The 16,100-nt window shown below is 41.5% G+C and overlaps 1 protein-coding gene across 2 annotated transcripts in view; it reads right to left on the reverse strand.

Moving 5' to 3' along the window:
- kcnn3 (potassium intermediate/small conductance calcium-activated channel, subfamily N, member 3) overlaps window positions 1-16,100 on the reverse strand; it is a 48,596-nt gene that overhangs the window by 9,732 nt on the left and 22,764 nt on the right. For both annotated transcript variants that reach the window (XM_046045161.1, XM_046045162.1), the window contains exons 4-6: window positions 10,566-10,862; window positions 9,443-9,564; window positions 6,784-6,925 (exon numbers count right to left, since the gene is read on the reverse strand). In XM_046045161.1, coding sequence (XP_045901117.1) covers window positions 6,784-6,925; window positions 9,443-9,564; window positions 10,566-10,862 — 561 coding nt within the window. The remainder of the gene's footprint in view (window positions 1-6,783; window positions 6,926-9,442; window positions 9,565-10,565; window positions 10,863-16,100) is intronic.

The following is a 16,100-nucleotide window of genomic DNA, read 5'->3' on the forward strand; positions in this document are numbered from 1 at the left end:
TTGAAGGGAGCGTGGACAAACATGAGAAAGAGAGCCGCACGACAGAAGGAGAAGTGAATGGGAGAGAGGAGAGGATTAAGAGGGAAAGCTCTTTTCAAGATCCACATTTCCTCATGTTGACAGGGAAGCCAAGTCTATTTTCACTTCTTTCCATCTGGTGTAAGATCACTTCTATATTGCTTCTATATGAAGCTGAAAAATATGCCCCTTATAGACAAAAAAACCCCCCACATCAAATATTGACACCCCATAATTTAATTTAATTAGATGCTGTCAATCTGAATTACTTGGTGTCAGTCTTCTCCTGTCACTGGAGGCTTGAGGCCTGCAGGAAGTGTAAAACACAGACCGGTTTGTCTGTATTCCTGCTCGGCCCACATGGGACATATGGCAAATTCATTTGGGAGAGAGTGACAGCAGTCTCTCAACCAGAAAGACATGCTTGAGGAGAGAAGAGGAGCGGGGACACGGGGAGGAAGACAGACTTAATTAACTTTCAGATTAGACGCTGCTTTCAGTGGGCTGCTGAGTGCTCACAGGTTCCTCTGAAGGGGCAGGCACTGAGAGGAAAAAAGGGAGAAGAGAAGAAAAGATAAAGAGAGTGAAGAGCTACAAGTAAATGGGGAAGGAAGGAAACATGTAGGGTGGGTTTGGAGAGAGGGATGAATGCAGGAGTCGAGGGTGGGAGCATAGGATTGGAGGAGAGAAAGATGGAGAAGAAGGCAATGTTAATGAGGTCACATATCTCCTGATAAGTAATGAATTAAGATTATGAGTGTTTAATGAAAATGTACGAGTGCTCTTCCTTCCTGCTTGTGAGCGTGTGTGCAACTCACAGTGGGGGAGAAAGACTGAGAGAGAGTAAAATAGATATAAGGAGGGAAACATAGTGAGAGAGCGAGGGCGAGGGAGCATGCAACATTTTGAAGCGTGTAGGAAATAGCAAAGACTTTGTGCACACTCTTGAAAGATAAGAAAGGTCTGCCAAAAATAACTTTGGCTGGGTTCAGTAAAATGTAACTCACAAACAACCATTAGTGCCCACGTCTATACACTCATCCACTCTATTTGTATTTATTCAAAAACTATGAATAAAACATGATGAGAGCGAATGGAAAACCCATGGAGCATTTATACATGTCTGTTTTTTAGAGACTCCAATATGTACGAGTGCAGCGCGATGTGCATGTAGCCAACTGTGTATATGCGTGTGCGTTCAAAATTGTCCTCCTCAGTCAGAAACAGTAGGTGCTTATTGGTTTGTCAAGGCAGGCTGTGTTTGTGTGTGTGTGTGTGTGTGTGTGTGTGTGTGTATATGAGAGTTTGTTTGTGTATACGCCTGCATCCATTTGATTTCAGCAGGGTTCCCTGTGCAATCTCCACAGAGTGACACAGCTGATGATGGCTGTGCTGCTGTGTTTTTTGTTTCATACGCCTGGGTGTTTCCCTCGCTTGCTCCACCACCGTGCAGCCATCAACGTAGCTGTCAGAAAAAGGTTGGAATCACCCATCTGTGCTTCGTGTAATATCCACACACTACAGGTAAAAACCAGCATTGTTTTGGCTTCATGCAAAAAAAAAACCCTCCAAACATAGGAAAAATAGTTTCCCAAAAAGGGCAGTGGGCACACATAGAGAAAAGAGGGGAACACAAAAAAATGTGAAGTTTAATTTTCTTAATTAGTGTGCACATAACAAGTACGTAGGGACAGAGAAAAGCACAAAATAGGTTTGAAATGGCAGCTCCCTTAATACATAATTATACTTATAAGCAGAACAACACTTCATTCTAACCAGAAACACAGGAATTAAGGGAATTCCCTGACTGTTAAGCTAGTATACAGTATTTATCAATAATTTACCTTCCCCTATGAAGAAATACTTTCTATAATTACATCTGTGTTTTACGTTCATTATCTGTTAATTTATCTGTTTCCATTTTATCCTGCCCACAGGGAGAGTTATACTGTTGCTAAATACATTAAAACACTTATTGAACTACATTATTGTTATAAACCTTTTATTAAACATTTATACACAGTTTCCAAATACTAAATGGGGAGGTTAAATAAATTAAAGTGCATACCAACATGCATGAACATTCATGAACTGATTTATCTGATATGATACATGCATGTTTTGCTGTATATAAGGACAACATGTTGTGGTAGTCTACCCTACCACCACCCACCCACCAGCAATGACACACTAACACATACACACCAACACCTAGCCTTGGGGCAGTACTTTTCAACACGGTTGCCTTTCATGTGTTGTCATAGTAACAACGGCGACGATTTCTCCTATAGAAACTCATTACAATAATTCTCAACAAAGAAACAAATCATATCCGGTTCTCTGCCCTCTTAATCCGTGCCCGCCCCCCCTTCTCACCTCCACACTCTGTTTTGCCACAACTTGCTGCGTCCGGTCTCCCTCACCAATACAAGCCTCACCTTTCTCGCTCTACCTGCATCCGCACTCCTGCTCTGATGATGAACGAAAATAAACCACTCTGAACACAGTGTGTGTGTGTGTGTGTGTGTGTGTGTGTGTGTGTGTGTGTGCACGTATGTGTGACAGGAGAGGAGAGGGTGTGTGGGAGTCATACTAAGAGTGTATGTCAAGTTCTGTGTCAGTGTTTGTGTGGAGGATGCAGTCTGTAACAGTGGGCTTGCGACGTTCTCTATCCACCCTCTGTTTTGTGTCTCTGTGTGTGCTAACATGATAGTAAAACTTGTACTCTAAAAAACTGATTGGATGATTCACACAGCAAATGGGGGTCTGTGTGCGTGCACGTCTCTGTGCATGGGTGTGTTTATTCACACATTTAATGGACTATTCAGTAAAAAATATAGGTGAGCTGGCAACAGTCAGAGAGGTTAGACAGACCCAGTGAAGATGAAAGAATACTGTTAAAGCTACCTAGGGCAGCCCTCTATGTATTTCACTGTTGCTGCTGTTTTGATCCACATGGTAATAAGGCTGTAGGGTTCCCGGCTGAAGATTGGCTGATTCCAGGGAAGTTTCGCCAGATCCCGCCTCCTACACCTGAGACCCAGATTGAAGCGGCACAACAACCCTTCTCCAATCCCTGAGCTGCCCTTATGTCCGCCTTCAAACTCCTCAGAGGGCCTTTTCACAAAACCAAGATGGGGGATTAAGCCAGGATTTTCCAGATATCCTGGCTGAATTAAGCCGTGACTGTGTTTCACGAAAGCAAGGGCACATAAGTTACCATGGTGATTTATTCTGTGCAGCTAGCCTGCTCCAGACTAGGCTAACAGCCAGGCTTAGTTAATCCTGGTGCCTTATATGTTCAGTCATAAGTTCAGTTAATAAAAGCACATAACATAACATAATTTTTATATAATTTATATAAGTAGCACGGGCACAGTAATAAAACAGCGAAAAAAAGTGTGGCAGACAATAGTGAATGTGTGAGTTGCTAAAAATATGCTCTTAACTGAAACTGGAGCACTGGACGTTAATATGTCACTCAAAAAATGTATGGCACACACACAATATAGGATATATGGCATATATCAGACTCAGAAGGAGCTTTATTGCCAACTAGTGTTTTACACATACGAGAAATTTTCTTTCATGATAAGGTGCTACACGTAGACAAACACACAGTGCAACATTGTGCACAGTTTATTCATGAAACAACAGGGAGATGTTTTTTGACCTTTTTTTTTCTCCCTGGGATCCTCTGCGAGTTTAGGAGAGAAAACAATGATTAATACATTGTGTTACAGTCATGCTTAAAGTGTGCATTGCAATGACCACTTCTCTTTTTAGTTACTGGAACTGTGTGTAAAGTATGCTGCACAAGTCCTTTCCATGTCAGCATCAATGAATCTGTGATCGACCGTGTGGTCTCTTGAAGAAAGCTGTTGACGCACATTTATCTGAATTACTTACACCTGGCTTGACATAGTCGTTCATGGTTGCCCAATTTCTGTTATGACTTTTGTTTGTTTCCCTCTGTTTTAATAAATAACATTTCCACCTTACCACGTACTTCTGGTTAATGCTTACGTCTCCTCTACCCCTAGCAAGCTGGGACGTAACAATACACATGCAGGTTTTGGGGAAGTAGCTTGTAAGAAATACAGACACCAAAACCATCTATGTGACCTGAGCAGATGATTCCAGCCATTGGTGCACTACAATGACAAACAGCAAATTCATTATAATGGGTTAAAAACTAATAGTACATTATTTTCCAAAACAGTGCTAGTAAGCACAGTGAAGTAAGTTACTTTTGATTTTGAGAGTTATGTTAAGGGCCTTCTAATTCACGCTCTTGATTTATCTATAACCATCATCCATAAATCATCACAGTGAACTGCATCTTAAGGCACTTCTATACTGGCTTCAACATTCAGCCATGGTGGTTGCTACTTGACAATAGGCACACTTGAACTAAACACACTTAACTCAAGTGCAAAAGGACTAGGCATGTAAGTGTGTAAACGATAGACAGCCGCATTGATGGAATTGATAATAAAATGTTGTTCTAGCAGCTTATTATCTTATTTCCTCAAAGAACAACAAGCAAATCAGAAGCTCTGCTGTTTGTTTTAGAATCACTGAGCCAGTGGTCACACCATTTCACATCTTACCATGTAACTTGACTGATCTGAGGACTGTTTAGGACTGTTTAAAAATGTTAAGTGGTGCTCTTCATGTTGCCTTTACTTTTCATTCACTTTAACAAGCTCAACTACACTGCTGGCATTATTTCTATGAGAAAGGCTTATGCGCAATGATTCCCTCAGGTTTTAAAAATATAACAAACATGACAAATTCTTCCACGGCATTATCTTGTTAATGAAAAATGACATTTCAAATGTCTCATCCGGCCTTCATCGTTTTGTAGGAATGCCGTTTTGAGAAACACATTGATAATGCAGTACCTCATGCATCACATTATTATTATTTTGAAAGTCCGTTGCTCACTGGCTCTGAATACACATAAAGTCAAACCACGGGTCACAGGAGGGGTAGGATGTTGATCAGCCTGCAAATCACCCACCCAAACAAGCAGTGGAGGGAGGCTTCGGCAGACTACGCTGGATGCAGCGTGTGAGAGAAGTAGATAAACACATACAAGACAAGCCTACACGCTGCATGCTGATCAGTATTGGGGAAGATGTCGGTCTTAGGAACGTCCTTAAAATCGCAACGTGAGTAAACGGCAGGCGCTCTATGGAGGGTAACCATGGCAACGGCTTCTGTGTGCTACATAGCTGTAGCCTTTTTAACTTAAGTTAAAATTATAGGCTACATAACTTTACATGATAGGCCTACATCTAGTTTTGCGGAGACGATCTGTCATGCAAATTCCCTCCTGTTGATGCCCCAATAACTATTTAGTAAACAGTAGATTTTTGAAATAAACATCGAGGATCAGTCTCTCTTCCAATGAATTGTGCTGTGCGTCGTCAGAACCGCAACAGTTTCACTGGAACGCGCCTGCTTGTCGCTACGCCTTATGCTCGACCTCTTCACTTCACCTCAGAGACACTTGCTACTGAACATAGACTGTTTATGGTGCTCCACGATAAACGAAAAATGTTGATGCTGATATCTGTTCAGAAAAAAACACAAGAAAACTGGACTCTGATGGTAGGCTAACTCACCTTACCTTACTTGTTTTAAGTGTTTGCAAACCACATTTTATTGCACTTATAGCAGTACATTTAAAGTGCACACTACAATTTTGCACAAAACAATGCGATTAATCACAAAAAAATCTAATTTTAAACGTTGCCCATCATTAATTCTTACATAACTTTCTTCACCTTTAAAGTTTTCTGTTTCTCTCTGTACTCTCCCTTTTGACATCACAAAACACGTGGCACATGGTGTCCTATGAGAAAAGTACTCCCAGGTAACATATTATTATCGTAGCTTACATTGAGTTCTATTTTTTTCTTTCCTGACCTTCTAAAAATCCACAAATACCACCATACTTATGAGGGCAGTTAATTTGAGATAACATGACATTTAGCTGTAGAGCTATTAAGACTTTTTTGCATTTAAGAAGACACTAATTACCTCCAATCATTAAGAACAGTGTATCTTAAAGCCACAGCATGGAAAACGATGAATGGTGTCTACATTCAAACTGCTAAATGACCAGTTTCCTTTCCTAACCAAAAAAAAAAACTAGAAAAGAAAAAGGCAGTTCATGAGACAGAGCCAGAAAACAAGCCTGAAAGACTGAAGAAAAAGAAATAGTTTGAGGAGGGAAGTGAACACCTGTGAAGTGAAGCAAATAGAGGAGCAGCTTAAACACTGATACCAACAGATGGACGGTGGATCGAAATAAACAAATGGCCTCAGGGAAGGAGGGATGGACAGAGAGGAAAAGAATGATAGAGAGATAAATAGAAAGAGAGAGACGCTAGAGAGGTAGATGGTGGTACAGAAAGAAAATTAAAGAGAGATAGAGAGAGAGAGTGGGAGGACATGGCACACGGAAAGGTGGGACCTTCATTATGCAATGAGGACAGACAAGGGAATAACACGCATAGACACACAAACCACTAACGTGCTCTTGTTTGCACGCCTACACACCCAAAACACACAGAAGCACAGATGCAGGCTAATTCAGGGAGGATTGCCCAAATTACACAAATGGCAGAATTTCTCTCGCAAACGACAGCATGCTCTCTAATCTGCTGACCTTTGAACGAGGCGAGGACAGCACCGAGGGGAGGGAGAGCGAGAGATAGAAAGAGAGGGGAGAGAGGGAGGAAACATACTGACCATGATTCCTGTGAGCAGACAGACTCCTTTGCCACAGTAGGTGTGAGGAACCATGTCTCCATAGCCGATGGACAAGAAAGTGATGGATATAAGCCACATGGCGCCAAGGAAGTTACTGGTCACATCCTGGGCATCATGATACCTTAAAAAGAAATATTGTCCACGTTCAGAGGATAAAGTCAGTCAATAGTAAAATATATGAATAAACAAAAACAACATAACTGGCCCACTGGTCCTATCTGCAAATGTGGACGTCAAACCTGAAAGACGAGTCATTCAACTTTGCCGGACACAGAACATAAAACATATCTGAGGCTCTTTCCTCCATTATTCCTGCCCTGTTCACAACACTGTTGCCATAGCAACCAAACGTGGTGCAGATCTTAAACAAAGTTGTTTTCACAAACACTATTCGACAGAAACAAATGAAAATTTCAGCCTTGGATGTTGTACGTTTGCTCTGAGCATGCTATTTTCTAGCCTGGAGGGACACGCTCTTAAAATTCTCAAATGTTCACCATGTCTAAACCAGTTTAATTGAATTTTATTCGTGTTTATTTTACCTTTGTTAATTTGGTTTGGAGAGGAAATGCCAATTAAACTTGGATGTGGACCAAGCAACGGCTTCCCAGCAGCTGCGCAATGATGCATTTAATCAAGCTTATTAACCAACTGACATTTTCCCGTATTTCCATGATTATTTCCCAAAGCAATAGAACACATCAAAAAGGGTGGTTACTTTTTGCTTTTCTCTTGATGGCACATCAATAATATTAGATTACTCATAAAATCAGATCATCAATCTTTAAATATAACTGGACAATTTGATTTACAGTTCAAAACAGTTTCTCTGTAACAGTGAGATGGTTATTTCAGTCTATTTTATTTAAATTTTTAAGTAAAATATGTATTCTTATAGAAAAAACTTACTTTAGGACATAAACCCCAGGAGAAGTTATACTATAAACCCCACAACTACTAAAAGTGCTTTGCAAGATAATGAAAGGACGGGAGAATTTCATTTTAACCCACTATTATATCTATTCTATTATATCTACTATTATAACAGCACATTGTCATACATTTATGAATGTACATGTCAAAAACCAATACTCTTCCTTTGAAAGATTTGTAACAAGTGTATAAATGACGGATGACTTATTAATAATATAATATACAACAGTTGTAATCATGACATATGAAGCATTTGTGAATTTTATTAATTCACTCCCAATGACAACTGAGTAAACATGATCCACCGATGAAGGTCATGATATGAAGCTGAAAACTCTGGGAGAAATGTAGTAAGTGGACTTTGAGTCAACATTTTTGGTGAATACGCTGAATGGCTTTCTTGCCAAGACCAAAGTCCTTATAGGCGAGTCCCGACACTCGGCAGCCATCTTGGTAATGTCTCCGAGCAGTTACTTTGGACGAACATGAGCAGGCCCCTATCTGAATGAACAGGGAGAGAGCCATAACTGGTCACTGGGACATAAAAACTGCATGTATAGAATCACCACTAAAATCTGATAAAAAAACACTGAAAAAGTTTGTTGACTTTTCCCCAAAATAAGGTTTTAAAAAGCTTTTTTTTCACAACACCAACACCAATTAGGCTCTATCCAGAGTGCCGGATACATGACACCATGAGCTCATCCCACTGAAGCGCTTGAACAAATGCTATACTAATTGAAGTTATGGATACAGTCATTATATCGTATATCAAGTTTATAGAAGGCAACCTGGTATTTTCTAACACATATTTCAAGTACTGTACATCAAATCTCATCTGGTCACACACCTGCTCCTCGCTGCCACCACAACATTTGAAACGTTCTGTGCACTTACGTCAGAAGAACCACACAACTGGATTACTAGGTTTACTGGCTTGGCTGTTAAAAAAGCAGACGGTTAACAGACGGGGAGGGATGTGTGCATACAACCACCATCTTTGGCGTTATAGCCTTTCCCCATAGAATTCTATTCAGCATTCTTTAAGTGGTGTGTTTCTTTCTAAATCGCTAGAATATTGATTCCACTCTCATATCTGTATGGTAAAGGTATGGTATTTTGTGGACAAAAAAAAATAGTTTGAAAAGCTTAACAACACACTGTAAGGATTTGTTTGTGTTTGTTAATATTGTGATTTTGACTATGTTATCTTGTGTTATGAATAATTCATTCATAGGTTTATACACCAGTTTCAAGTGCATCATCGGCGAAGGTATAGTTGTTCACAAATTATCAAATATTAATGTCCTAATATCTGCTTCAAAAGGTCCGGGATACTGCAAAAACAAAAAAGTGTGTACACTAATTATAAATGCTAAATGGTAGGTTTAAAATAAAGTGTCTTTGAGGACACTATTATATTGCTGATTTATGAGATAAAATGGACAAACGAAGTAACAACTCCATCGCCTGGATCAAATTAAGTGTACAACTGTTAAGAAAGCCTCATAAACTGAAGTCTAAAGATGGATTATGTTGCACACATGTCCGAGATTATATTTCCTGCCAACTGAATTTAATTGCTCATTTGAATTCCTCTTCAAATCAAAGTCCAGCACTATGTCTCATGCACGCACACGCACAAAAACACACACACACACACACACAAACAAACACACCTGAGCGAAACAGTTCTGTTACTGACCTCTCGCATACTCGTACGGTCCAGGCAGCAATGATCCATAGAGAGATGCTGAAGACCAGCAGCACCGTCCCAGGGCAGATAGTCATGAGGGTTTTCATTACAAACCGTGTGTTAAAATGCACCTGCAATGTACACACACACACACTCAATACAGCAGAACTGATAAATGACATTGTAATACACATTTTTACCTCATCCTGCACACTGTTTCCTACACAGATTTGATGTTTTAATAATTAGTCTTCTGAGTAGGTGTTGATAGCGGCAGCACTCTCCACTGTAATTGGAGTATTGGAGTCGAGACCTGTGACACGGGTCAAACTGCAACCATCTTTGAGTAATTGGCCTATATCAGTGTAGTTTTTATCTGTGGCGCACATGTCGTCAACTTCTGGCAGATGAATGATCTGAGAGCAATGATTGAGCCCCGGAAGGGTTAAGCAGCTGATAAATGAGTTATCATGTTAGAGCTGCACTGCAGTGGCAGCTTCACCTCCACTCACCATCACTCGCCTGAGGGTCAGAATAGTACCATTGCAGATACACTCGCAACCCGCTAAATTACTCATCTAAAATCTATTCCATCTCTCCCGCTGTCCTCCTCCTCGTGGTTTGCATATTTCCACCCCGCACTACATCTCTACATTCTGATTTTACAATAATGTTTATCGTTTAAAGTCATTACAAACCTGGCACCAATCATTTATTGGATGGCTCGTACAAATTTCTCCGCACTCTTATTGCAATCTCATTTGACTCCTTTCTTTTCATGCCCCATTTGAGACATATGCAATATCTTGTTCCCATTTCACATTCCTATTTCATATTGTATTATCAAAGATCCACCACAGCTTACATCTAAGTCTCTATGCACAGCGACAACAAAGGGAGAAGGAGGGGATTTGAACAGGTAGATGAAAAGGAACAGGGTGACTTGAAGGACATAGCGGAAGGAAGGACTTGAGATCGTTGGAGAGATAGAGGTCAAGAATGAAAGGGATAGTGCTGACACAGATTTAATTCAGAGGAGAGCGCTCTTGACCATAATGCCTTTACAACTTCTTCACCTCTTTCTGGCTATCAATGCACACACACACACCTGCAAGAACAAGATCTTTCTGACCTTATTTAGGGCACCTATACTTCTGGAGGAGGCATCGGTGAAGAGTTTGCTGTGTAGAAGCATTACTCTGGCGATGAGGTAGAGGCGCAGGAACATGGGTACACTCAGCACCATGTCCAGGTCAGCCTCGGCCTGCGATGGTGCATATGAGAAAGCCAGCCGCGCCCGCCACTGAAACTTAAAGTCCCCAGGCACGGGGTGCACCGCAGACACCAGCAGCTCCAGAGCGATCAGCAGAACCCTCTCCATAGTCATGGCGATGCGCCAGTCGTCCGCTCCGTTGTCGATGACGAACAGCTGCGGGGACAGACAGGACATGAGGAGAGTTTAAAAAAAGGGAACATTGTTTTAATGTGTCGCTGTGCAAACTTTTCATCACGATCCTCTGCTGGCACAGTTCACTCATCAGTACAGCTGAGTGATCTGATGATTAAAGGGACCAGCAGTCATTTAGAGTAAATGTCTCTTTTCCTGAGATGTAAAACACCATCCATCTAATCAGTAATCTATTCAGTTTCCACACAGTGCCTTGGCTCATTTTCACATAACCTACAACTCATACTAAAATTAAACCAAAGATTGCCAAGTCATTTGAAGCTCTTCAGCAAAACAGGTTGCTAATTATCACAATCGCAACATTTTTCTGCAGAAAAAGACCACTGTGCCGGTATTTCTGCCAGTTGCATGAGCATGTGCCTAATAATGTTACTTTTATTGCAGTCTTCCCTCCCTGTATGTTGATGTTTTGCATTTGTAATTGCTGTGGTTACTCTCGATAATGTCGCCAAAGCCGTTGTTATAAGGAAGTGGTAAGAGCAGGTTTCATTACACGGGGCCCTCCTCCAGACAGGGCTGACAGGAACTGGGGGGTGGAGGGGTGGGGGGAGGTGGATGAGGTCGGGTTGATGAGAGGAGAAGGCGGTGGAAAGAGAGATGGATGAAGTGCAAAGGAAATGAACAGATAAAGATAGGAATGAGGAAATATCAGGGAAAGGAGGACACCGCAAAAAAAAAATCTTTTTTAACTCATGTTAGTCTTTTTGAGTCTTATTTTCTAAAAGGAATTTGCCACTGCAGTAAAATTATGTCAACATGTTTCTACAAAGAACTTTCTATAATTTTTTTAGAAATGTATATCTGTAAACAAAAAATAATGCTTGATAAAGATAAAGGCAAATAGGAAACAGGTTGGAATCTTGCAATTTAGCTGTGGAATTGCATGTATTTCTTTCATTTATTAAATATAAAAAATAAACATTTAAGACTAAAAAAAAGGTCTTGATTGGATATTCTTGCAGTGGCCAGAGAAGGTTAAAGAGAGACAGACGCGCCACATAGTGCCTAAAAGAAAAGCCGGGACACAGTGAGAAAAATGAGGAACTCCCCGGCTGTAAATCAGCAGAGTATGAATGCTATACTGCCTCGAGAAACAGCCAGTGCTAACAATTGCTCTTTATCACATGATTCATCTCAAGGGCTTTTAGCCCACACAAACATTTATTTAGAAAACAAAAAATACAATAACAGGTAAAACATCAGAACAAGTGAGCATGACAGCCAGCTGGTCACTGTCATGATGAAGGCAGACTGAAGCTCTAAAGCTTCCTCAACCACCTTTGGATACACACGCTGCATATTTCATCATTATCTAAATCTATCTCAGCAGGATGTTTGCGTTTTCCTTGTTATACTGTGTGCACACATGTAGCCAACATGTGCGCACACACACACACACACACACACACATAGCCTACGTACAGTGTGTGAGTCATTGTGTAATCTATCATTTGAACCACGGGTCAAACGCTGGCTGTATTCTTTAATGATTTCAGTGTGTATGTGTGTGTGTACTGTACTTGTGTGTACTTGTGTGTATTTATGTGTGCCTGAGTGAGTTTGAGAGAGAGAGTGTGCAGACCCGGCCTCGTCATGGTGACTGTTGCCAAGGCGACAACATCAAAGAGCAGCCAAGCTTAATTAGGATCCCCAGCGCGAGAGAAAGAGAGAAAGAGAGAGAGAGAGAGAGAGAGAGAGGGAGGGAAGAAGAGTGAGGGAGGAAGAGGGAGTCAAAAAGAGAGAAAGTCACAGAGAGACAAGACAAGAAGAAAGAAAAAGGAGATACAGGAAAAAATGACAGAGAGGTGTGTGTGTGACAGCGAGTGCAGAGCTACAGAGAGGAAAGCACAGACAGGTTGTCTAACACTCATGTTCTCTGCACAGACTTGCAATGGTTTATGTGTGTGTGTACTCACATTTTGGGAACCAAAAATATAAAATAAATAGTCGCACAGTCACATTACGGGGTTGCAACCAAGACATTCTCACTCCCGTCTTATCACATATGGACGCTTGGTCAAAACCCTTTGGTATCGATTATCAAAGCCCTGGGTACCCCTTTGATGTTGATTTTCAACGGTTAGGGCTCTGTGGTCAAGTTAGCAACAATAAAATATGCAAAGTCCGGTCAGACTTTCAAGATAAAACGTTAACATTGCGAAACATCCCAGAGAGAAGCTTCCGGTCTGAGATGTGAAGCGAACGCAGAAGTCCCTTAAACCTGCATTCTATCAAACAGCCAGCAGGGGACGACTCCTCTGGTTGGAAAAATAAGTCAGGCTCCATTAGAAATAATCGTAAAAAGACCTTACTTCTCACCTGATTTATTACCTCAGTAAACACTTTCATAAGGAGTTTATCGTAAAATAAACACCAAGCCGCTGTGATAATATCCTTTACCGTCCAAAACTGGCACTACAGGGCTTCCCCCACTGCATTAAACTGTGACGCTATGCAGTTCCACAGTTCCTTATAAACTAACGCTGACGTGGATTTCATGGGAACTTACCTCCCATTTGGGGACAAAAAAGCTGCTTCCCTTAAGGTAAAGTACTGAATTTCATGCAGGGTTATTGTCCTCTAAGTAACAAAAATAAGTTAGTGTGTGTGTGCATGTGAGCCAGAGAGTAGGGCACCAAACTCCATTCATTCATTCATGTTTGCCTCTGCATGAGACAGAGCCACACCATCAGCCCTCTCTTTTTTTTCTCTGTCTACCTTCTCTCTGTTTTTCCTCCTTCTAACATCCCTTACTCCCCTTCCTCCTCTCTATAAATGACATATTTCCAAATCAAAACGGAGGTGATCCAGTTTCTTGCCACTGGAGGAAATGAGTGCTTCTCCCTTCCTCTTCCCCCAGCCCTCCCCTCCTGTCTTGTCCTCCCTCAAGCTCCTGCTATCGGTCTTTTCCTGGCTAAATCGCCACAAGGAAGGGATAAATAATTAAATTCCATTAGGAAAGCAATCTGTCAATGGGAGTGAGTGAGTGCCACTGCCCCTACATGACCAGGACGTAAGGAGGAAATGAGGCAGGAGGAGTTGGGAAGAGGAAAAGTGGGTAGGGACTGTCTATGTGTGTCTTTAAACACAAACTGTCAACTCTATCAGGAAAAGATCAGAGAGGAAGGTCAGAGGACAGCAAAGCTAAATAAACTAAGACATAAAGAACAAGCCCGAAGGGAAAAATAAACAAGATCATGCAGGGGAAAAAGTGTCTTCTGTTATTTTCTTAAATTTAACAAAACATGACATCACAGTGCAGAGAGCAAGGGACAAGGGAAGGCAACGGAAAGCAGACAGGACAGAGGTAGGGCAAATAAGAGAGAAAAGAACACATGAGCAGGCCCATGTTAGAGAATGGGGCCAAAAAGGAGTAAGGTGTGAAAATGACAGCACCGAAGACAAGCTCAGGTCTCATCACATGTGAAGGTGTCAGGACTGAGAGGACACGTTCAACCTCAATCATCCCCCACTGCTACAGCTGCAACCTGCTGGAGGAGTTTGCCCCCCTTCCATCATTCCTCTTCAGCCATCCCATTCACCCATCAGTCCTTCCGTGCCTCGACCCCTTCCAGTCCCCACGGCCATCGTACCTTAGTAATCGTGTTAAGTCCCTGATTGCAGATGTCTCTCATCACGGAACCAGACACAGTCCTGGCCAGACTCCAGGCCAAGCAAGCAAGCGAGACATACAATTTTGCACACATGCACGCACACACACATACAGCTCAGGAAAAAAAGAGGTAGAAGCAGGCCAATCAGCCTCCAGTCGACATTTCCCACAGGAGGGGGAAAGACTAAAGCTTCGTTGGGGACGGAGACGGCCCTAATCACCAAAGAAGACAGTGACAAAGTGAACACCAAAAAGCATGCACGCATTCTTTAACACACATAGTCACACTTCTGGGACATGTCTGGGTCCTACAGCATGGAAATCCCTGGAACAGGCAGAAAATAACTGGGGCAAGCCAAACACACACACACAAGCACAGACTCACACACCCAGCTACATGTGTATATGCAACTTTAATTGCAGCTCTAGGGGAAAACCCTCGTGGCTGTTTCTACATAGTCGAAAGAGGAAAGGAAGGAGAGGGGGTGTCATGGAAGTGAAAACGAAGTGTTGGAAAGTGTGAGAGGTGAGGAAAGGTTCCCGGCTTTGGTGTGTGCATGAGTAGTGTTGCAGAGTTTGCCACTAGAAAGTCTAAAAACAGCAACTGGGAGAGAGTGAAGAAAGGATTCCACCAGCGTCTTGAGACCAGGAATCTCCTTCATTCAATGCAAATATGAAAAACAAACTGGGTTACTAAAAATGGCCAGAGATTAACAAGACACAAATGGCAGCTGATAAATTCACATTTCTTGGAAATAAGTGGGTGAAATGCTTCTTTCATGCCTACAGTCTAAGGAGGACGCTGTGGTTTACTTCTCTCTCATTTTACTCTTCCATTACAGTTCCCAAGGCGGATGTACATTATGCAGAATCTGCAGAAAATGACATCACCCAAGTATTAGGACTCTCAGGACTCTAAAGAAGAGAACCCTTTTTGAAAGACTACTGCTCACTTTACTTTCCTAATGCCATCTGCTTGCCTTTGAGTGGCTATGAGCGCCAAGTCGGTATCTTCTTGATCAATGGACTGCTTCTAAAAATCCTCTAAAAGTAACTGAATAACACAGTTCACTAATGCTTAAAGTGCACTAATGGACACTCTCTTGGAGTTTTTATTTGATTAATTTCAACAACAATTCAATTTTTGCCTTTTAAGTCTGGATTTCTTGCAAGTTTATGAGCTAAAATGAATCCTTTCTTTCTAGACTACTTGTTGCTGGGTATGTAAAAGTTTGTGTCTGTGTGTGTGAAGAAAAGAAAAGGCAACTGGTGAGGTGGTTGAGATAAGTGAGTCACGCAACAGACAATATCTTAAAACACATGAGCATGCATGGCCGTCCCTGGATGCTGCATGAAACACATTAAATATAAGTTGCAAGCTTCCTAAATTTGCAGATATGATTTTTTAAGCAAACATTTAGCATGGGTTTGGTCTTATGGGTCATTTATGTTTCTGATTAGATTGGAAACTGGTTTGTAATAACAGCTGTCTTAAGAGTGTTTTTCTTGATTCATCATTGGCTGGACGATGATATTGCAACCCCCAGACTGCATTGTTCCTGACCAATCTCAGGTACAATGTTAAC

Source organism: Micropterus dolomieu, linkage group LG03 (genome assembly GCF_021292245.1).
Source record: "Micropterus dolomieu isolate WLL.071019.BEF.003 ecotype Adirondacks linkage group LG03, ASM2129224v1, whole genome shotgun sequence".
Lineage (NCBI taxonomy): Eukaryota > Metazoa > Chordata > Actinopteri > Centrarchiformes > Centrarchidae > Micropterus > Micropterus dolomieu.